Source organism: Mus pahari, chromosome 7, assembly GCF_900095145.1.
Source record: "Mus pahari chromosome 7, PAHARI_EIJ_v1.1, whole genome shotgun sequence".
Lineage (NCBI taxonomy): Eukaryota > Metazoa > Chordata > Mammalia > Rodentia > Muridae > Mus > Mus pahari.
In genome coordinates, this window is record NC_034596.1 from 76054909 (window position 1) to 76079000 (window position 24092).

A 24092-nucleotide genomic window follows, 5' to 3' on the forward strand; every position below is an offset into this window, starting at 1 on the left:
TGGCTGTCCTGGAACTCACTCTGTAGACCAGGCTGGCCTCGAACCCAGAAATCCACCTGCCTCTGCCTCCCAAGTGTTGGGCTTAAAGGCGTGCGCCACCACCGCCCGGCTGAAAAGAGGATTTCTTAACTTGTGGTTTAAGCAGCTGATGAGGGCACCCTAATAAATTGTCTTTCAACAAACTTGCCTTCAGGGAGGGGATGCATTGAACAGACTCAGAAATACTTAAGCCCTTTCCCCACTATCACTAGCTAAGCCCTTTACCCACTAGCTTGTTTTAAAAAGTTATAAATAGCTATCTGGTATAAAAGTGATATATGAGTTGTGTCTGTTAAATTACTGGCTGCCTGAAGGAAGGCTCAAATCAGAGAAAGGATTCTGGATGGTATAGCAGTGTTCAAAGTCAAATTTAATAAATGCAGGCAGTAAAATTAAGGCAGATTAACTTTTGTTTTCTGAAATTGCTTTGTAGCAGGAATCCATATAGTACCAAGAAAGGAAAGTCCTGCTTTATTGTCTAGGGCCCAAATGGCTGCAGTAGAGGAAAGGAGAGGAGGAGGTCCCTACAGGGAGGATACTTACGGGATTTTTTTTTTTTTTTTTTTTAATGTCCAGTAGAGTTGGGTTTTTTTAAAGCAGCTTGTTTATGGCCTTTTCATCATTGTTGAGAGTAGCTACTGTAAAGATAAGGTGAGTAGGACAGTGAAGGGGAGGGAGGGTGACATGTTCCAGCCATCAGGAAGACACTTGGAGTTGTTGGATTGCAGGCTACCTTTCAGCCCAGGCAAACAGGCTAGATGGGGATGCATTCTCAGGTTTGGTTAAGATTTATGCCAAAGAAGTGGGTCGGAGCCCTCACAAATGCTGTATGAATGTACTAAATGTTATCAAGACATCAGGTTTTGTTTGCAGAGAGGAACTGAGGAAGTCTCCTTTGTGGATGATGGTTTTCTTCTTTCTTACTTTGAAGAGTACTTCCATTAGTAAGTATAGTAATGTAGTTATTTTAAAAGTGAAATGTGGGAAATTGATAAGCCTTGATTACCAAGCAGTTTGACAGGAATTTTCTGTCTTTCTTAGTTCATACATGTCCCTCTCCTGAAACCAGCTGCTCTGATCTAAGTGAGAAACTGGGGCTAAAGCAGTTAAGAGCACTGGCTGTTCTTTTCAGAGATCTGGGTTCAATTCCTAGCACCCTCATGGCAGCTCACACAGAGTACATGCAGGCGAAACACCAATGCATATATAATAAACAGAGAAGAAATTTAGAAGAAAAATTCACTTTATAGTCTAACGAAGTGTGTGAAATGCAAAATATACCATGTCTTTTTTTTCTGCCTTAAAAAAAAAGTGTGACTATAACAAAAGTATTTTTCACCTCCAAAACAGTCATTATACAGTTGTTTTTAGGTAATAAGTCCTGTGATATATCTAGCATATAACTGCATTTGCATTCAAGTTTTTGGACCATGTCCATTGTTCAGATATGTAAAGAGGAGGAAAAGAAGAGGCTGGACTTCAGGGATCCTGCAGGATCAGATGAATCGTCGGCAATGCTAGGGTTTTGGAAATTACACTGAGTTCCTGTTTTCCCCCTACATGCCCCATGTCTTCTGTTCCTGTATAGCAGCTTTGCCAAGAATAAAGGGCCTGGATGTCAAATCCTTTCCCTCTGCCTTGGCAGGGGAACTGTTGTGGTTTCCAAGAAGCCATTTTTGCATTGGGGACTTTTTTTCCTTTCTCTTATGGTAAGTTGCTTCATCATTTCCCAAAAATGTACAGCACCTCTTGTTTAAACAGGGTGCCTTTCAAGAGCTTTAGAGCCTGCAGCAGGGGTGGGTGATGTGAGATCTTTTGTTTGGTGCTTGATGCAAGTTGGAATGTGGACTGAGTGTAGAAGTCTCGGTTGGCTAGGGCTGGGTCAGGAATGGCCTATAGAAAGGAGAGACTCCCTGGGAAGCAAGAACCTTGGGTGGTTTGAACCTTTGGCTTATCTGCGAAGAGGTATCAGCCTCTGGACACAGGTTCTATCTGGTGGTTGCCCAGTGATTTAAATGTGGTGAATGTAGGTTTTCTGTCATAAGTAGCACATGGCTGCTGGACTATTTTAAAATAGTGAGCATAATATTGTAGGATTATGTTTGATTGCTGGTATTGGAGACGAGTTCAGAGAAGGAAATTTCTGAACACACAGCTAGTATTTGGTTTGGGTTTGAGTTGAACTGTGGAGAGGCATATATTTGGCAGAAATCCTGAGACTTGTAGAAAGAAATTGGTGGAATTTGGAAGATTCTGGAAACATCATGAGGAAACGTGTGTTTAGAGAAGGGTTGTCTATGAAAGTGGAGTATGACTCCAGGTAGGAGCAAGAAAGACCCCAACTGCCCATAGTTGAGAAGGAAATCATGAAGTAGGCATTGAGAAAGGGGTGGCAGACAGGCTGATGTTTTTACCTTGTCTTGGGTGGTCATGTAGTAGTGGTAGCAGCTTATCCAGTGGGATCTAGCAGCTGAAGCCTAGGTTGTCATGGCTGAGAATGATCAGTTGTTGGGTGCCACCTGAGTAAATCTTTTAACCAGGTGGAGGTGAAGTTCCTAAGTGATCCCAGTAGAGTTCAGCATAACATAATCATTTTAGGATAAGACTGGCTAAGGATTGCTGCGCAGGCCGTATTTAGTTGTCAGTGAAAGAGTGTTGCTTCTGAAAACCCTAGTCAATGCTGAGTGAAATAGCCTTCCTCTGTATCTATCCCCTTACAGATTTTCAATAAGACACTTGGGAAGCTTTGGGTTTTCACTAAAATAAAAGAGATAAGTCAAAGGGTGTTTTAAATAGAGAATCTAGCTGTTGCTCTTGGTAAGAAATGGAAATAGAAAAAAATAATTAATAATTACTGAGAGATTCTGTGGGAATGAACAAGCATAAACACACTCATCTTAAAATCTGTTAATTCCTCATAGACTTGGCAAAGGTAAAATGAAAGTGAGTGCATTTCCTGGTCTGGGGTGGAGCTGCCACTCCCCATAGACCTGGCTCAGGTGTTGGCAGAGAGCATGGCGTGGCCTGTAGCTCTGGAAAGTGAATCAGGCCCATCTGTTACCAGACCTGGCTGAGGCTCTACTAGAAGCCTTGGTGTTCTCCACCAAGGAGTTTGGGAAAACCTTCCCTGAGTTTTGAACAAGCACCCTGTTTACTGCCCTTAAAATCTTCCCTTGTCTTGAAAGCTACTCTTTGGGGTTGCGGTGTGAAGTATCTCATAGTTGAGTAACAGTTCCCCTAAAACAGCCATTGTCTGCCAGAGTTCCTGTAGAGTGGTTTATCCTTTTTTTTTGTTGTTCAGCAATGAGAAGATTGGGGGAGCCCAGGAAGGGCTGTAGGAGAAAGCATCAGACCTAGAGTTCAGAATCAGTCCTACAGCTGAATGGTTTTGTTTGGTTTTGCAGGCAGAGGACTGACCTTAGAGGACATTGTCCACTTGTATGGAGAAGTGAGCATATTGATTCTGTTTACCATAGGCTAAGCTGCTCTCAGCTGGAGAAGAAACTATTGTGCTCTAATATTATTCCATTGGGAGACCTGGCTGGAAGCATCTGTGAACTCTTCAGGGCCCTATCTACACAGCTGACAGGTCTTTTTCAACAAAGTGTAGGGACTGGAGAAGTGCAGGATGAGCTGTCATTTGAGTAATAGGCTTGTGCAATTACTGATGAATTTGACTTTCCTTGTGTCCTTGGTCATAACCACATTCCTTGTTTACAGGTGAGGGTACTCAAGAATATGTTTTCTGTAGTTTTATCACAATAACTCTGAGCCCTTGGGAGTGAGGGCCTCCAGAGCAAAATTGAACAGTATACTTCTGGACATTTCGGAACAATCTGCTTTTTGGTCTGTTGTAAATCAACACCCAATGCTTCTGGGTAATAAATAAATTTGGACAGTTGTACATCAGCTGAGCATACTGTGAAAGCTATGTGGCCATCTGTGTTGTAGCAGGAACTTTTAGAATTGAACCTTTATTTTGTAAGATTAAACTTGAAAATGGAAAATGAAATTGCTGGGTTTATAGTTATAAGAAGGGTAGGTCTTATAAAGTTGACATACTTGAAAAAAATGTGGAATTTAGTCAGTAAATGTGCCAGCGGTTGGGTAGGGGAGGTGTCAGTGTGTGCAGTTTATTTACTTGAGTGTAAGTCAGCAGTCCTGCTCAGCTATGAAGAAAACACATGTACAGCTACAGACTATTGTTTGAAATACCCAGATTGCACTGTCCAGGGTTATAATCAAGAGGCAGAATATAATTAGGAATTTTAGTGTCTTTTTTCTGGCAAAGAACATGACTTCCTTATAATATATAAGCCCATTTTTTACTTTGTTGGACCATTCAGGAAATAGGAGGGCAGGTTCTACTATAACTTTAAGAGTCATATAGAAATAAAACTTTTTTTGTAAATATAAAAGACCCTTCCAGAACTGTGAGAGTATTTTCTGAAATATAATGGGAGAGTACCTAGCCTCTTCATGTATTAATGGCTGCACACTGTACTCATTCATATATGTTCATTTCTATCATTCTTTATTCCACTTAGATATATATTTAATATATTACTTTAAGTCTGTTAAATAAAAGCTACCCTGGAACTCAAACCAAAATAAATAAATAAATAAATAAATAAATAAATAAATAAATAAAAGCTGCCATGTTCTAATATTGTTGTTAGCTTTCTCTAACTTGCAAAGTCTCAAGTTTGGAAGAGAACCACCAAATTGGAAACCAACTTCTAAACTGTAAACTTTTTTTCCTAGCCATTGTCCCTAACTTTGTGAGTATAGAGTTGTTAAGAATGTACTTGGAGCTGGGTGTCATGGCGCAGGCCTTTAATCCCAGCACTTGGGAGGCAGAGGCAGGCCTGGTCTACAAAGTGAGTTCCAGGACAGCCAAGGCTATACAGAGAAACCCTGTATCGAAAAACAAAACAAAACAAAACAAAGCAAAACAAAACAAAAAGAATGTACTTGGGCCAGGCAGTAGTGGCACATGCCTGTAATCCCAGCACTTGGGAGGCAGAGGCAGGTGGATTTCTGAGTTCGAGGCCAGCCTGATCTACGGAGTGAGTTCCAGGACAGCTAGGACTACAAAGAGAAACCCTGTCTCGAAAAACCAAAAGAAGAAAGAAAGAAACAAAAGGAAGAGAAAGAGAAAGAGAATGAGAAAGAATGTACTCGGGCTGGAGAGATGGCTCAGTGGTTAAGAGCACTGACTGCTCTTCCGAAGGCTCTGAGTTCAGATCCCAGCAACCACATGGTGGCTCACAATCATCAGTACAGCTACAGTGTGCCAATATACATCAAATAAATCGATCTTTAAAAAAAAAAAGAATGTACTTTAAATAATAAGGTTTTTAGGAAAAACTAATTAACATCCCACACTGGGTTACCATTGTCTTAGAACAATCTCTCTAATTACAATAGTATTTCCAGCCTCTTCAGTGGCTGGCTGGTCACTGAGTAAGTTGATAAGCATGCAGTGTCTTTTATACTTGCTGTTACAACATTTTAATTAAGAGAATTCAGCTGTGGCACTAGCTGGGGGTGTGTCTGGCATTGTGGAAGATTGTAATTAGATGCTGTAGATTATATCTTCTTTTTGCCCTTTCAACTCTGGTAGAATGTCTTTGAGAAGGGGCTTTTAGTTTCAGCAGAAAAATACTTTAATATGCCTAATTGTGTAATCACACAGTTATACTCCTTTACATACACTTTTTTTGTGGATTCTTTAATCCCTTTTCTAATACTGAACTGTCTAGCCTGCTTTTTGGTTGAGGCAAACATACATTGGGCAAGAAAAGGAGGACCAGGCCATTTAGTGATTTTCCTCTGGTTATGTTCTGTCCTTTTGTCTCCCTACTTTATGGACCTGTCCTTTTATGTCTGAAATGATTAACATCTCATTTTCCTAGCAAATTCTAGGCAATTTATGTAAAATTAGATTTTATAATACTCTTATCTTCTATTAATTTACAAATGCAGTCTTTTAAAAATAAGTTGTTTTTTTCCCCAGTCCTCTGTTTCAAGTAGATGTAGGGTATAAGCCTGGGATAGAAGAATTTGACATGCAGGCACAATAGGAGCCATTGATTTCTGGCATTGAGCTTATGCAAAAAGGGCCTGTCACCCAGCTGTTAGAGCTGGGCCCTGGGAGCAGCTGCTTTCTGGGATCCAGTCCTCTAGGGATGCCCTCCATCTGCTGCCATGGGACATGTCCTGGGAAAGACCTGGACCCCAACTCATCTTTGTATTCCTTTACTTACCACCCTCCAGTTTCTGTGCTCCTCTGCAAACCTGAGAAGCAAGATGGCTGTACTGGAAAACTTGCATGATTTTCCTGTTCTCTCCCTCTTCCTCATTCCACCACACTGCACATCCAATTCCATTGGGAAGCACTTGTTTCAAGGGTATATAGGCCTGACTTTTTCAGGAGAATTAGCACCATAAAACAGACTTTCATTTTTCACTTATATTTTAGGGCTGGAAGAATTTTTTAGAACACTCATTTCTTGGTAGAAGAGCCTAGGAATTCACATTCTTAGTCTTGCATTTAGGGCCTGCCCTAATTTTCTGAATCAAACACCAGCCTGACATTTCTCCTACTGTTTTCCCTCAAAGTAGACCTATCTTGGTTTGAATTTGTAGCCTGGTTGAGGCTTCTAAGTGCTGAGATTAGCATATAAGCTGCTGCACCCAGTTTACCAGTCTGATTTTCTAAATCTCTTATCTTTTGCTGGTACTGGACACATTTGTTACTTTCCATACACAAACCACCTCTTTTTTCCTTCCTGCCTTTGCCCTTATGTCCATCCAGTGTGTTCCTCCTACTCTGCTTATTCTTGTCACAATCCTTTTTCCTACGGTCACAGGTTCTACTAACCCTCAAATTGGAATTCTAATTTCTTCCATCTCTTCTCCATTGTATTAATCCTTATTCAAAACCTCTTGTATCCCATATTGATTTTTGCCGTTGTTACTTACTAGATAAAAGCCCCCAAGAGAGTCAGGCCACTGTAGTTTTCATCGTTCTCCCTGCCTGCCTCCATTGCCTAGCACAGGCCTTAGTACTTAGTAAAACCCTTTCAAGGGAGTAGATAGATAAATGCAATCCTTACATGAACTCTGAAGCTTAAACCAACTTGAGACTCTTTATTTGTAACCCTGGAGAGACTGGATTCTCTTCAAGGGCAGATGCTGTCTTATTTACTCTTAAAAATCTAGGACTACCTTGGAGCATAGTACTCAACAGATGATTTCTAAGTCAATGAAAGAATTTCCAGGGGGCTGGCGAGAAGGCTCAGTGGGTAGGAGCACTGACTACTCTTCCGAAGGTCCTGAGTTCAAATCCCAGCAACCACATGGTGGCTCATAACCACCCGTAATGAGATCTGATGCCCTCTTCTGGTATGTCTGAGGATTATAATAATAATAAGGCTTTGGGCTGGAGTGAGCAGAGTTGCCTAGAGCAGAGGGGTTGACCAGAGTGAACAGAGGTCCTAAAAATTCAATTCCCAACAACCACATGAAGGCTCACAACCATCTGTACAGCTTAGTGTACCCACATACATAAAAATAAATAAATAAATAAATCTTAAAAAAAAAAAATTTCCAGTAACAATAAGATGAAGACTTAATTTTTTTTCATTGTTTTCTAGGTAAAGGTTATTAAATCTAGATTAAAGGATTTTTGTCTATTAAATGTTGCATTTGTTTATTTGTACACACACAGAGTAGGGGCTCCATCAGATAATATTTCTAAACCAAGACTGTTAAACTGACCAGTCCAAAAACAAAAAAACAAAAAACCAAAAGTCTTTCTAGAAGCTGGGTACGTGGGTACACACATACTTTATGTATGTGTGTGTATATATGTAATAACATAATATACATACATACATACATACATACATACACACACACACACACACTATAATCCTAGCTACTTGGCAGGTTGAGGCAGGAGGAATCTCAAGTTTGACTATATAGCAAAACCTCATCGTAAAACCACAACAAAAACTTTCCAGGACTTAAGAGTTGCCACAGAAGGGAACAGAGTCATGGTCTTCAGTCTGATTTAAAACAAAACAAAACTAGCTGGGCATAATGATGAATGGCTTTAATCCCAGCACTTAGGAGGCAGAAACCAACCTGATCTACATAGAGAGCTCTGAGCCAGCCAGGGATACATGGTGAGACCCTGTCTCAAAAATACTAAGTAAGACAGGTATAATGGTGCATACCTTTAATTCCAGCTCTCAGGAGGCAGAGGCAGGCAGACCTCTCTGAGTTTAGTGCCAGCCTTGTGTACATAATGTGTTTTAGGACAGCCAGGGAGACATAGAAAGACCCTGACTCAAAACCATATTAATAAATAAATCACTGAATTGAGAATATATAATTTGTCTAGGTTCAGAGTTTCATAGATCAGTTGCAGACAGGCATAGGTGATTGTTTGATGTGCTATGTAAGTATATGTGTGTATGTATATATGTTTTGTTTCGAGACAAGGTCTTACTCTGTAGCTCAGGCCACCTTTGAAATTTGTATCAGCCTCCTCAAGTACTGAAATTACAGCTATGCTACGAGGCTGGGCTCGCAAATTGTTGTTGTGAGATTGCTGTATGTGATGGTCAAGGAACTGAGACATACCAGAGCTAGACTGATTAAGTATAGGCAAATCCTAGGCCTTTCAGTAAAGATCAGGCACTTGCTTTGGACTTTGTATGAACTTGAATGGCTATAGTTCACAGCTAGCCTAGTCTTCACAGTGAGTTTCAGGCAGCCAAGGCTACATGATGAGACCCTGTCCTTTTTTTTTTTTTTTTTTAGAATTATTTATTTATTTTATAGATAATATGAATATGCTGTAGCTGTCTTCAGACACACCAGAAGAGGACATCGGATCCTACTACAGATAGTGTGAACCACCATGTGGTTGCTGGGAATTAAACTCAGGACCTCTGAAAAAGAGTCAGTGTTCTTAACCGCTGAGTCATCTTTCCAGCCCAAGAGATGTTTTTAAAAAAAGAAAAGAAAGAAACTTAAGTGGGTTGAAGACATGGGTCAGTAGTTAAGAGCACCTACTGTTCTTGCAGATGACCCAAGTTTGGTTCTGAGCATTCCACTTTGATGGGGAAATGTTGCCTGCCTGATGTATGAACGTAGGAGGCTTCTATGTACAAGCAAATACCCAAACCTTTATTCTTCCAGACAGCAGCTTGTATCTGTGTCTCTTATCCCCATGTAATACATTGCAGTTGGGAGGAATCTTTCTTATGCTATTTGTAATCAGGGAGGTTCCATGTAGCACTTAAGGGCAAATCAGAGTTTGAATCCAGATTCCACAGTTTAGTAGCCACAGGATATCAAGCCATTACTGAATATCAGAGCTTTAGTTTCTTAGTCTGACTAAATTATCATTATGCCTTCCTTGTAATGTGGGAGAATTGAATAAGTTCAGTGTAGTGCCTGTTGATAAATGTTAATTCTTTTTCTCATTTTTACACTGTTGAACAACAGAGATTAAGTTTGTTTTACATTTCAATGTGTGCTTCCTAAATGGATATGTCTAGACTTTACATTTAGATGCTAAAGAAAATGAATCTACAACTTTGACCTTTATACCCAGGCCTCTAACTCTATTTTAAACTCTGGAAGCCCTCAGTTTGTTATCATAGTTATCCTCTGAGGTAGGATGGACAGTGTCTGAGCAGTTTTCTAGGGCTTCCTCCTGCGGGTGAAATTCTGAAGGCTACAGCATACCATCAGACAGCTTACTTAAGAAGTTAGGGTCTAAGAGATAGGATTGAGTAGCCGTTGCTAATGAGGAAAAAGTTAATGCCTTGGGCTTCTTTCTCTTCACCTTTCTCTACCACCCCAAAGTGGCACAGTTATATATTAGCACCCCAGAATATCCTGATTCTTAAGATTTGTGGATACCCTTCCATCCTGGGCATAGAGGAGAGCTATGAGCTGTGCTCTGTAGCTCCCTGAACTGGGAGACTGGTTGCCAGCACTGAATGAGCCAGGCCTGAACCTGGAGTAGCAGGATGAAGGAGAATGCCCTCCTGCCTGCCCCTTCTTTTAGCAGTCATAACAGTAGGAGGGGGGAAGGACAGAGTCCAGCTGCCAGCCTGTTCTCCCCTCCTTAGCTGTGAAAACAAGGAGAGGTAAAGGGGTAGCTAGCAGACCATATGGAGGCCATTTGTCAGCCAAGTGTAGCCAGAGCTCTACAGCTAAAAAAGGAAATGGAAAAGGGTGCAAAGAGCAAGCAAAGAAGGAGCTCCCGTAGTGCTTCATTTCTGCCCATCCCCTCTAAACATCAGCAAAGCTCTGAAACAGCCCTTTCTTTTTGTAAAGTCTTTGCCCTTCCTTCCCTATTCAAAAGTCAAAAATAAAGGGGTTTAGTTTGCTCTGTGAAGGTAAGTGGGAAAATGTCTTCATGCCTATTATATGTGCAGCATGGTACAGGTGCTTTCATGAATGTTTTTACCAGTTGACTCGTCACACTCATAGAACTAGATCCGGCTGTTGAGTAAGGCTCAGAGGAGTCAGGGCAGTTGACAGGACACAGAGTGAACCCTTAGGTCATCAAACTCAGATTCATTTGTTCCACACTTAAGACCATGCTCTGATTCCCTTCTGGCCTGATCCTGTTAGGCAAGCATTGTCTTTTCATGATTAGCTGGATGCTGGTTTGGAGAATTAGAGATTTTCTACTAAGTATTTACTATCACTTCGCATTCATGAAGCACTGGGGAACAAACACGAGCAGAACAAATCCCTGTCCTATAGTGTGGACACCGAGTGGGGAAATGGAGGAAGAGCGACCCTGTGGTAGTAGTTTCTCAAGAGAGCTGAAGTTGTTATGGGAATACAGAAGAAAAATAATAAAGCTACTACTTACTAAACAGTATATAACAGACACTGTACTGGGTACTTGTCCTATATATTGGTATTAATCTTCACAGTAACTTTTCCAGGTAGATACCTTTGTGTCCCCTTGTTTTAGGAAACTGAGGAATAAATCTTCATAAGACTGTGTAACAGGTAACTTTTAAAGGCAACAAACAAGCTAGGCATCTAATTCTGCGCCCACACTGGCAAACTCCTGATCTCTGGCAGTGGCTGGAAAGATGTTCAGAGGCTAGAGCCGTACAATTCTGAAGTGCAGAAGTAGGCGTTTCAGCTGGGTTTGTGTGCTTGAAGGTCAGGATCCTTGGCCAAGGATAAGACCACTTTATTCTTAATGACTAAGGGAGTTTGTGATTCTCTCCAGGTAACAAGGGTTGCCATGTTCAGGGCAATAAAAGAAAATGCATTTCTTCCTCCATCAGAGGCTACTGGTTATGAGAGGACGGAGGCAGAGGAGTCCAGTTCTAAAACAAGGACAGTCTCCCAGAGAGACCTATCTGCCAGTTGCTGATGTCCCAGAACTGGGCTGGGGTTAGGCCTTTTGGGGGAAGGTGATGGGGGCTGCAGGGAAACAGCCTAGGCCTGTGTGGTTCCTCTCTGCTCTCCCATCCCAGCACAGTACCACACCCTGAGAAAGACTTGAGCTATGGCAGACTGGCCCTACCCCCAGCGCGTGGGAAGTTCTCCTAAGAAAAGAGATTCTGGCTGGACAATGGCCTTCCTGTCTGCTGCTGGGAAGGTTTGTTTAGTATGAAGAGAAGGTTGTAAATGGCATGAGACATCATCTTGATTCCCTTGATGCAGCCTGTTTTAGACTTTTGACTACTCAAGTGGTGACTGGTAATGCAAAAGGCCAGGAGACTCGCTCAGAAGACTCACTCAGAAGCAGCCCTGAGTAATAAGATTGCTGTTTTCTGGCTCCCATGGCAAGCCTGTGGCAAGAATCTGCTCCATTGAAGGAGCTCTTTCCTGCATGGACACAAGATTGCTGCCAGCCTTTCATACTCTGAGATCAGTTTAAAACCACATAGCTGTAGGATTTTCAGAAGTGAACCTTTCAAAAAGCTGTTGAGGCTAGCCACATATATATTCGCCTTCAGACAGATTTTCAGAGTGACCTCAGATGTATTTTAGTTTAGTGATGACATAAGTGTTTGTTTACAGTATCCAGGTTGTCCTTGTTGCTGGACTCCACTGAGACACCTATGACCTTGTGAAGTTTGGAAGAGAAGCTAGGCTCTGAGACCCTCTGATATGTTGCACCACCCTTGCCTTCTGGGTAGCATTGAACAAGTATCTTAACCTCTCTTCCTTAATTTGCTCATCTGTATCAGTATTGTGTTCGGAGAGTATATTGAGAGGGGGGAGGGGGGAAATGTATATATTGTAAAACATAGGGAGTTCCACATGTAAACTGTAAACTGCTTAGAGTAGTACCTGGCATATATCAGTAAGCATGAACTGTTAAGACTCGACTTCTGAAGGAGAGTCTTCAAAGAAGCCTTTTGACCACCACCATCACCAGATGGTTCCTCCCCCCCCCCATCTCTCTTCCCTCCCTCCGTATTTGTAATGTTCTAATTCCAACTTGTTTGGGATACTTTTCACCTTCTCTTTAAACAAGGTATGGACAGGTCCTCCTTGGGGAAAATCACTCAACTCAAATGAGCCTCCTTGTCATCATGTGAAATGGTTCATGTAGAAGGAAGTCAGGAAAGTGTATACACTACCTACATACAAAAAAACCACATGTGAACAAGTTTACTTTCTATAATTCCCTTGTCTTTTCTCTGGCTCTGTTAACAAACTGGAACTAGAAATTGAACCTTTTTATCAAGAGTTTTACAAGTGAGTAAACGCCCCTCTTCTAAATAACCTTAAAGGGTCCTCTGCTAAATGTTGGTCTTTTACAACCTTCCTTCCCTTTTTTTTTTTTTTTTTTTTTTTTTTTTTAACAGCCTAGACAGTCCTTGAACCCAGAATCCTCCTGATGTAGAGCTTTCTGTTTTTGGAACCACAAGCCTATCTTCCAATACTTCCAAGATCTCTTCACTAAGACTGCTGACCATTAACAGTAGCGTTTACTAGCCCTATGTTATTTAGCTTTCTGTTATTGTGAAAAAGAAAAAATAACCAAGAAAAGCAACTTAAAAAAAGAGGAAGCTGGGCATGGTGGCGCACGCCTTTAATCCCAGCACTCAGGAGGCAGAGGCAGGAGGATTTCTGAGTTCGAGGCCAGCCTGGTCTACAGAGTGAGTTCCAGGACACCCAGGGCTATACAGAGAAACCCTGTCTCGGAAAAAAACAAACAAAAATAAAAAAACAAAAAACAAAAAGAGGAAAGGAGTTTATTTTGGCTACCTTTTCAGTCCAGTCACTTGAGCCCGTAGCAAGGCAGAACATCATGGTGGAGCACATGATGACACAGAGCTGGTTTTACCTGGAGTTAGCCAGGTAAAGGACAGATGGGAGTAGAGTGGGGGAAGGGGAGGGAAGAGGACATACTGCGAACAGGCCAAAGAATTAAGATCGTAGGCTCTATTCATAGTGTCATGCTCTGCCTTGGTGTGATCTTTATAGCCATCCTTAAAGACACATGTAGAAAGGACTCGCTCTAATTGTTTGCCGAAATTATAGCCAGGTAGGACATTTACAGTACTATTTCAGCTCTGCTCCAGTGACCACCTCTCTAGAATTGATGCTTGGGCCTGGGACCCTCTTTCTCTCCCCTCCCCTACTCTCAGTCCTCAGGAGAGTTTCTCTCTGGCCATCTTGTCAGCACCTTCATTAAACACATTTTTTAAAATTTTTTTATTATTATTTTCTTTATTTACATTTCAAATGCTATCCCGAAAGTTCCGTATACTCCACCCCCACCCCTGCTCCCCTACCCACCCACTCCCACTACTTGGCCCAGGCGTTCCCTTGTGCTGGGTCATATAAAGTTTGTAAGACCAAGGGGCCTCTCTTCCCAGTGATGGCCGATTAGGCCATCTTCTGCTATATATGCAGCTAGAGACACAAGCTCAGGGGGTACTGGTTAGTTCATATTGTTGTTCCACCTACAGGGTTGCAGCCCCCTTCAGCTCCTTGGGTACTTTCTCTAGCTCCTCCATTGGGGACCCTGTGTTCCATCCAACAGCTGGCTGTAAACACATTTTTTTTAAAGATTGATATTTACTTACACATTTATATTATTTATATGAGTGTTTTGCATCTGTATATGTGTTTGTTAACCCTGCAGCTCCTGTCTTTGACAGTATGGTCTTTTCTTTGTAGCTGTTAGCCAGAAACCTCTTTTGTTGAATCTTTTGAAAGAATACTAGATATTTAAATATATGCCTGCCTACAAACCTCCAATCCCTTAGAGACTGGAGCCTGCACACCCCTATTTTCTATAACTTATACTTGTTTTGAAAGGGTTGAGTATCTTTGGAGGGAGCTGAGTGGCCAGAGCAGAATAAGACATCTGTCTTTTCATTGTACATGTTATTTTATAGCTCTATACCACATATATACTGATATCCTATATATTTATGGGGTTTACAAGGGAAGAAAATGTGTAGCAGAGTAGGCTTGGCTCTAGAATCCTCACACTTTCTCTGAGAGCCTCTTCCATGTGTACTGGCCTGCTTCTATGTGAGTCCTGCCTGTTCTCAGGAGCTGGCCAGAATGTTCGGTATTAATTATGCCAAGGAAATGAACCAGTTAGACACAGTTTATAGAGAGCCAAGAGTCATTCAGAAGGTCTGAGGGGCTTACTACTCTGATGGATGGAAGATGGAAAATGAAATAGTAAAGCAACTGTTTGTTTGCCAGCTGTCTGAATGGTTTGGCTACCACTTAGGGAACTACAGCAATATTTTCACTCACTTCTCTCCTGTTTAGGACTTTGAGCCAGGTGGGTGGTAGGGATATCAGAGGTGTATCCTTTAAAAGGATAGGGACTCCTATTTGGATTCATCGTCTGGTTTCATAGTTTCTGCTAGACTTTTAGATCCTTTGGCAACTTTTTAAAAATTGTTGAGCTGGAACAGTAGCTCAGTGGTAGAATGTATACTACTATGTGTGAGGTCCTGGGATCGATCTGCGGTACTGCCAAAGGATCAAATAAAGGGAAAGTGAATGAAATTGTCTCAGTGATGGGGTGCTTGTCTAGCCAACATGGACAAGTCCCTGATTCAGTCCCAAGCACCTGCCCAAGAACAATTATAACCGCACTTAAATGATAAAACAAAAGAAAATGGCATATTTTCTATCTACCTCTAAGGATGTGCAACCTGAGGGCAGGATTTTTTTTACATCTAATACTTTCCCACAGCCAGACTTGATATCAACCTGCATAATAGCATCTGGGTTGAGGTGGGAGGCTTCAAGGGCACAGCTACAGAATGTGATCCATGGGATGTTCACATGGGAAGGAGCCAGGGCCTTTTCCTGAGAGTCAGACACGCCTGTGTAATTCCCAGTCACTTTGAGCCTGTTAGAGGAAGTGAGAAGAGGAAATGACCATTCTGATTCCCACACAGATGTCTCTGTGATACTAGGGATAGGCTGGCAAGGAGTCAGCGAAATGAATTTCCTTTGGAAAAATCTTTGTTGTATCTTGTGATTATAAAAGATTTGGAAAGTTGGAGGTAATGAGTGCCTGATATGTTGCCTTCCCCAGGCTACACTTCAGTGACCCCTTAGCGCCCCCATTGACTAGGCAAGGGTAGCTAGACACACCACCTTGTATTGCCTGACTTGGGATTCAGTGCTATAATCTGTCTGAGTAGAAATAGTTTTCCATCTCCTAAGAGCTGCTTGGTCCTTCCAGCTCCTGTGACACCCTTTCTAAACCACCATCCTACCTACCACACCTGTTTGCCATCTCTTGGGTTTTTTTTTTTTTTTTTGAGTTTTTTTTTTTTGAGTTTTTTTTTGGTTGTTTTGTTTTGTTTTTGTTTTGTTTTTTTGTTTTTGTTTTGTTTTGTTTGTTTTTTCAAGACAGGGTTTCTCTGTGTAGCCTTGGCTGTCCTGGAACTCACTCTGTAGACCAGACTGGCCTCGAACTCAGAAATCCACCTGCCTCTGCCTCCCGAGTGCTGGGATTACAGGCATGTGCCACCTCCGCTGGGCTCTGTTTGCCAGCTCTTTAGTTAACCAGTTTGAGACAGTAAAAGGAAGTGACCTTGGTATACATGAACTTATAAACGAGTCAGCTCGTGGGGTAGGGATTAGGACTCAGGGGAAGAAGAGCTGGGGTTAGAACCAAAGGACCTGACTCTGATCCCAGGTTGACTGCCCCCCTGCCCTAATCTTAGCTAAAAGTTGCTTCACTTTGGTAGGACTTAGTATCCTCATCATTAGAGGGAAGAGATGATAACTATCTCACAGAATCCTAAGAGATGATGATGACTTTAAAACTAGATTGTCATACCTAGAGGGAAAATGTGGGATTTACTGTGGGATAAAGGCAAGTGAAGCCTAGCAGACAAAAGAAGATGCACAGGACTTTGGAAGCCTCCCAGGAAAGCTCTCTGAAATCTTCACAGAAGCCAAACTCATCCAGGGAGTCTTTCCTGGAATTGATGTTGTAAACAGCCTAAAACTTAGCCTAGTGAGTTGCCCATACTTTATCCCCACAGTCTGACTCACTGTTAGTGGATGCTGTTAGAATCAAGTGCAAATTACAGCAGGTACAGAACTTTTCTGGAGTCTGCTGGCCATTGGTGGAGAGAGAAATACTGTAGGCAGCCAGACTGACCAATTGCTGGTGCATTTCCCTCACTGTCAGTGACAACTTGAATTCCATACTAGTTCAGTAGGCTTTCCCAAGGACGGGTCTATGTCCCCTCGTGATTTGGGGCCATGCTACTAAGAGAAGATGCCCATTTGAAAGCCTCATTGTAGTACCATCTCTCTCTGTCTTTGCAGTGTGTCCTTTGCCCCCAGAGCCAGAGAATGGTGGTTACATTTGCCACCCCAGGCCTTGCAAAGACCCCTTGACAGCAGGCAGTGTCATCGAGTACCTGTGTGCAGAAGGCTACATGTTGAAGGGTGACTACAAATACCTGACCTGTAAAAATGGCGAGTGGACGCCAGCCATGGAGGTCAGCTGTCATCTCATTGAAGGTCAGTCTGCAAGTCAAAATGGGTACAGCCTGGGTTCTGCTTTTTCCTAGCTCCTGGGGAGTGGCACATGCTTTCTCAAGAGCTCCCTTAGGCTGTGTTAAAAGCCATTTGGCCTCTCAGCCTCTGTGGTGATTCCATGTCTTTGTGGAAGTCCTTGGGTTTGCTGGCGCATGCCATGTTGCATTCCTCTGAACCATTGAGGGGCTCTGTGTCTTTATTGAGGCATCTGCTTGACTGTGTAAAACCCCTTTGATGTCAGGATTTCTGTTTGTCTAGTCAGGTGCTGACACCTTTAGGCTGGGTTCTGCTAGCAGTGAGCACAGCACTAACACATTTTCCAGTGTCTCTTCCATTTCATTTTTTCCCTTGAATAGAAAGTGATGGTTTGGTTATGAAGCTATAGCCCTGCTGTAGAGAATCCTTTTTCCTTCCTGCCTCCTCTTGTCTTGCATGACAGGAAAATGCAGGTTTCTAAAGGGAAATGTGTGTCATATAGCCGTCTCTGTGCTTCATTCACAGCTGGGCTTCAAGACCAGAACATGCTTAGCCAGTAACACCTCAGAGGGTGGTGGGAATTGTAGGCTTAGATTTTTTAAAGTCTATTTTTAATAAAGGTTTTTTAAATGTTTTAATGTCCCTTCTAGCCCATCACCCACCTGAGGTAGAGGAAAGGAAAGGTGAATAGAGCAAAGGAAGATGTGGACCTTTTTAGAAATAATTCTTTGGAGGAAATCTAATCTGCGTTGTCAGGAGATCAACAGTTCAGTTCACACAAATTAGTAGCAACTCAATCCATTTGCAAACACCATTTACAAATCAGCAACAGCAGGACTCATAAACATCATTTATGAACTAGCCACAACGTGTCAATCTAGAAGAAAGCACAAGTCTCTATCAGTTGGCCCAAGTCCGCTGAAATGGGAAGAAGCCACTGGAATACCACCAGAAGTTTTTTGGTGTGTTTCTCTCTATGAAGTCATGACAAATGATGACCAATAAAGAATGATAGGGTGTACCAATACCACCCAGAGTTGTCAGTGAAAACCAGTGTCAGCAAAGCCCAACCACGACCAGCAAAGAATGGCAAGGCGTACCAGTACCATACAGCATCATCCACTGTCAGTTGGATATTCTTTATATTCTTTCCAAACATCATGTGTTCTTTCAAGCATCTACTCTAGCAAAATACCATAATGCCCTTTTTCTGGGCTGCCTACAGAAAAACACCATGTGTCTGCTTCAGCAAAAACATTCTTTTGTAAGATAGTTTCCAGGAAAATATCACATGATACATTCGAGTCTCTAAAGAAACCAGAAATGTTCACTTCAGGGAACCAATATAGGGTTTACAGTGATGGCTTATTATTGCCATTTAATTATCCTGCTACTGGGGGGATGCGGAATGTGGTGGGACTCAAGGTGGTAGAAAAATGTGGCCCTTTTGATGGTTGAAATTCACCAGCTAGCTAGTGAGTTTAGATACCAGATGGACTTCAAAGGCTACAATGAGGAGGGATCTTTTATCCAGGAAAAGGAAATGTTTCCGAAAACACCATACATGCATAAAGCCACTTTATAAGATTTCCCTAAAAAGGCCCAGCTGTCAAATAAATGCTTCTTTATTGTACCATGCAGGGGATATTTAACTATTTCATTTGTAGAGTTCATGTTTTGTGTTTATGATGTGTTTATGATGGTTTGTTTTCTTAGACAAAGAAACCCATGCACTTGGGGTTCCTGCGCTGTCCATAGTGGCTTCCACTGCCAGCTCTGTGGCACTCATTCTCCTCCTCGTGGTGCTGTTTGTACTGCTGCAGCCAAAGCTGAAGTCTTTCCATCATAGCAGGTGAGTTAGTCAAGCATCCCCATGATGTCAACCTGGGACCAGTTATAAGAAGCTACTAGTTTATAGCTTCTGCTAGTCTGTATCTTTGGGAAGTAGAGAGGAGGGTCCAGCTGTGTGTTAAACTCATTGATGTGCCTGGCACTGTCCTTTTTGGTGCACACTCTTTACTTTGATTCTTTTGGGAACATTATAGGCAAAGAAACTGAGGCATTCAAATATCTCAGCATGATTGCAAAATTGAAATTTGAACCTACAACGTCTGTTCAGTCTCAAAGACGTGGCATTTCTGTCTCATCACTGTCTCTGCTGTGGTTCCAGCAGCATCAGCATCACTCTTGAGATGCTTTGGAGCTAAGATGCAGTATTAGAAAGTATAGCCCTCTGTGTGGTGCTGATACATGCTTATGTTTGTAAGCTACCTCTTCTTGCTCCTGGTTTCTAATTCTTAGTACACCTCAGCTTCGCTCCTATTCTCATGTATTTGGTTTGGAGTGGGATCCTGGTCTTATCATTTTCTAGAAAGTTTCTCAGATAGTTATGATATGTAGAGAGAATCCAGGACATGATACCATTGTGAAATTAGAAGAAGTGGGTTTTCTTGTCTACATATTCTCCTTTTTCTCTCATAGTACATTGTCTGTTGTTCATCATCCTAGACTTGAGAGATGGGGGTGGCAGATGGTGGGGCCCTGGTGGGAGTGACCCTGAGTATATCTCTAAGAGACTTTTTTTCCTGACCTGCCTTGGCTTCTATAATTGCTTAACCATTATGGGTACTTCATGCCTTTGAAGAATATAGATCTTTTATATTCATTCATAGCCCTATATCAGTCATTGTCTTAGCTCTCAGGAACAGCTTTCCAGACTAAACCACATTCTGTAAAATGCTCCAGATGTGAAACTTACAGACGTGGACTACCTTGGAGTGAATTTCTATACAGGAATCAGATTCTTTTTTTCCTTCCTCCTTTTTTGTTTGGAAGGAAGGGGGAGTGGCAATTATTTTTTTAAAGATATATTTGTTAATTTTGTGAGTGCTCTATCTTCATATACACCTACACACCAGAAGAGGGCATCAGATCCCAGTATAGATGGTTGTGAGCCACCATGTGGTTGCTGGGAATTGAACTAAGGACCTCTGTAAGAAAATACGATGTTCTTAACTACTGAGCCATCTCTCCAGCCCAGTAACAATTATTTTTAAAGTGGTATTTTGAAGGGAACTATTTATTTGAAAATAATGAGCTATTTCCATGTCAAGTCACACTGTTCTAATCTGTTTTCCATCTAGGCTAGGCAGTTTAATTTTCTCTGTAACCAGTGAATATGTTGAAAGTAACCAGTTGATTCTTTTTTGCTTAAATATAAAACTGATTGGGTTTGTCTGAGTACCAAATGCATGTTACAAGCACTACTGTAAAAAAAATATACCAGTCGGCTGATGGTGGCACACATTTTTAATCCCAGCACTCAGGAGGCAGAAGCAGGTAAATCTCTGAGTTCAAGGCCAGCCTGGTCTACAGAATGAGTTCCAGAACATAGAGAACCCCTATCTTAAAAAAACAAATAAATAAAATATGCATTTTAAATTATATTTACTATTTTGGGGGGAGGGGTTCAAGACAGGGTTTCTCTGTGTAGCCCTGGCTGTCCTGGAACTCACTCTGTAGACCAGGCTGGCCTCGAACTCAGAAATCCGCCTGCCTCTGCCTCCTGAGTTCTGGGATTAAAGGCGTGCACCACCACACCCGCATATTTACTATTTTTGTGGGCATATGTTATACCATGATAAACATGTCAGCATCAGAGGACAACATAGGATGGATGGGTGGATAGATGGATGGATGTAGTAATTTTTTTAAGTTTCCCTCCCATCCAAAAATCTCTGGTTATTTTAGGGATGCTAATTTTCTTGATTGCATATATTACTTGAGTAGGGCAATATAGATTATGTCTATATTTTCCAATATAGATTGGAAAAAAGTCTCTTATCAGATATATACTCAGGGTCACTCCCACCAGGGCCCCACCATCTGCCACCCCCATCTCCCAAGTCAAGGATGATATACTATGAGAGAAAAAGGAGAATATGTAGACAGGTAAAGAAATAAAGTTAACCACTGAGCAATGGTAGTATAGGCTGACATCTGACTACTGTGCCTCTCAGTGTGGAAGAGAGATGAAAGAACACATCCTCATCTATGTAGAGTTCTTTATTAAATTTAACCTAAATTTAGTTATATATAAAAAAATATAATTATACATATCTAAGTTTGTGGGACATCCTATTAGAAAACTGGCATAGATACTTCAAAACTGTCAAGGTCAAGGCTGGAGAGATGACTCAGCAGTTGAGAGCACTGACTACTCTTCCAGTGCTGGGTTCAATTCCTAGCATCCACATGATGGCTTACAGCCATCTCTAACTCCAGTTCCAAGATACCTGACACCTTATTCTGGCCCCTGGGGTTATTGCACCCATGTGGCATACAAAACAGCCATGCACAAGATATTTTTAATTTTTTTAAATGTCAGTGTATAAAATAAAACTGTAGTGAATATTCTAGATTAATGGAAATGAAAGGGACAGGAAAACTAGGTATAGAGTGTATGTGTCATAGTTTGGGTTACTTGCTCTGATGAAACACCATGACTAAAAGCAAGTTGGAGAGGGGTTTTCACGTCCCCAACTGTCTTAGGGTTCCATTGCTATGAAGAGACACCATGACCAAGGCAACTCTTATAAAGGACAGCATTTAATTGGGGATAATTTACAGTTTCAGAGGTTTAGTCCATTTTCATCAAGGCAGGAAGCATACCATCCATGCATGCAGGCAAACATGGTGCTGGAGAAGGAGCTGAGAGCTGTCTTGATTCATAGGCACCCAGGAGAGACTGGCTTCTAAGCCGGTAGGAGGAGGGTCTCAAAGCACACCCTCACAGTGACACACTTCCTTCAACAAGGCCATACTTACTCCAATAAGGCCATACCTCCTAATGTGCCACTCTCTGAGTCTAACATATTCAAACCACCGTAACATCCATAGTTCATCACTGAAGGAGTCCGGACAATCCGGACAGAATTTCAAACAGGGAAGGAACCTGGAGACAGGAGCTGATGCAGGTGGAAGATTGCTGCTTAATGGCTAGCTTAACCTACTTTTTCTTTTTTTTTTTTTTTTTTGAGACAGGGTTTCTCTGTATAGCCCTGGCAGTCCTAGAATTCACTTTATAGATCAGGCTGGCCTCGAACTCGGAAATCCGCCTGCCTCTGCAAGTGCTGGGATTAAAGGCGTGCGCCACCATGCCCAGCTTAACCTACTTTCTTATAAGTAAAGCCTAGGACCATCAGCCTAGGGATGACCCCACACACAACGGGCTAGACCTTCCCTCACCAGTCACTAATTACTAGCTTCCTAACAACCCAGTCTATGGAGGCATTTTTTTCAAGTGGAAATCCCTTTTCTCCTATGCCTCTAGCCTGTGTTAAGTTGACATAAAATTAGTCAGCATTGTATGTTTGATTCTGGATAAAAACAACAGAGCCACAGTGGATAAATTTGCAGACAGTTTGAGAAGCTTGTATTATAACACACCATTGTTAAGTTTCTGGAATACAGTGTTATAGCTGTATGGGAAAAGAAGTCCTGAGTCTAAAACAAATTATGGGATGGATGTGCAGTATCTAGGCAACAGTTCTGACCTCAACAGGAGTATACACCAGCATCACCGCTAGACTATGCAGGAGGCTTTATGTAGACTTAGCCACATGTTCTTTCCTGCATTTGTGTTAAAAATTCGTTTTTGTTTTTTTTTTTTTTTTTAAGGACAGATTCTTCTTATGTAGACCAGATTGTCCCAAAACTCCTATATCTGCTTTCCAAGTGCTGGGATTAAAAGCATGTGTCACAAGGCCCAGCAGCATGTATTTCTGTTTTACTTATAGATATGGGTGTTTTGCCTGCATGTATGTCTGTGCATGATATATGTGCCTGTATGTACTGAGGCTGGAAGAGCATATGGGATTCCTTAGAATTGGAGTTACAGGTTGTTGAGCACTGCTGTGTGGGTACTGGGAATCAAACCCCGAGTCCTTTAGAAGAGCAGCCAGCATTCTCAACCACTGCTCCATCCTTTCCAACCCCAAGAACACAGTCTTTAAAAGCATGTAAAACTGGAATCAATCCCAAGTCCACCCAGCTTTTTGATCGCTGAGCAGTTCCTTAACTCCTCTTAGCCAAGCCTGCGTTTTTGGTGAATCCCTAGGTGGAAGGGTTCAGGTGAGGATCCAGTGTACTTAAGTGTTTCAAGTACCCTGTACTTACTGGCATATAATAAGTGCTGGGAAATAATGAGTTTTGTTGATACAACATCATTTTATTCAACTCTGTGTTACTCAGGTTCTTCTTTTGTTTTTTTCTTTTCTGATCCAGGCGTGAACAGGGGGTTTCTGGGGATCAAGTCTCCATCATGGTGGATGGTGTCCAGGTTGCACTACCTTCATATGAGGAAGCTGTGTATGGAAGTTCTGGTCACTGCATGCCACCGGCTGATCCCAGAGTACAGATTGTTCTGTCGGAAGGGTCTGCATCTAGTGGGAGGAACATGCCAAGGGAGCAGCAGCTGCAAGGCCAGGCAGCCTGCTCTTCTGCAAGTGGAGAGGATGAGGCCCCAGGCCATTCTGGGCTGTGTGAAGCCTGGGGTTCCCAGGGCTCAGAGACTGTGATGGTGCACCAGGCAACCACATCTTCCTGGGTGGCCGGCTCAGGGAGCAGCCAGCTGACACACAAAGACACTGCAGATTCAGAGAACAGTGACATACAAAGCCTTTTATCCCTCACATCAGAGGAGTACACAGATGGTAAGTGGTCTTTGCTAAAAACGAATTACTAGCTGTTAGAATCCTTACTGGGAGTGAGGAAGCTCTGTGGGCCACTGTAACAATTGGTGTATTTTCAGGAGGTGAGAGCTAATAGGATGTTAGCCTACAAAGTAGAACTTGGTCCTCGGAATGCCAGGTAGAGCTTTGGGCTCTCTTCATTGTTATCTGTGAATTCTGATGGCTGTCAGACTATTCACAGCTATAGGCTCTGCTAAACCAACTGGATGGGGTTCAGGGTATAGGACTGTTAAAAAGTTTTATGTTCATGGAAGTCAGAAAATAAGGAAA

General features: G+C 42.0%; 1 protein-coding gene across 2 annotated transcripts in view; it reads left to right on the forward strand.

Moving 5' to 3' along the window:
- Susd6 (sushi domain containing 6) overlaps positions 1–24092 on the forward strand; it is a 97327-nt gene that overhangs the window by 67380 nt on the left and 5855 nt on the right. For both annotated transcript variants that reach the window (XM_021202057.1, XM_021202058.1), the window contains 3 exons: positions 16879–17076; positions 18787–18922; positions 23356–23783. In XM_021202057.1, the coding sequence (XP_021057716.1) occupies positions 16879–17076; positions 18787–18922; positions 23356–23783 (762 nt within the window). The remainder of the gene's footprint in view (positions 1–16878; positions 17077–18786; positions 18923–23355; positions 23784–24092) is intronic.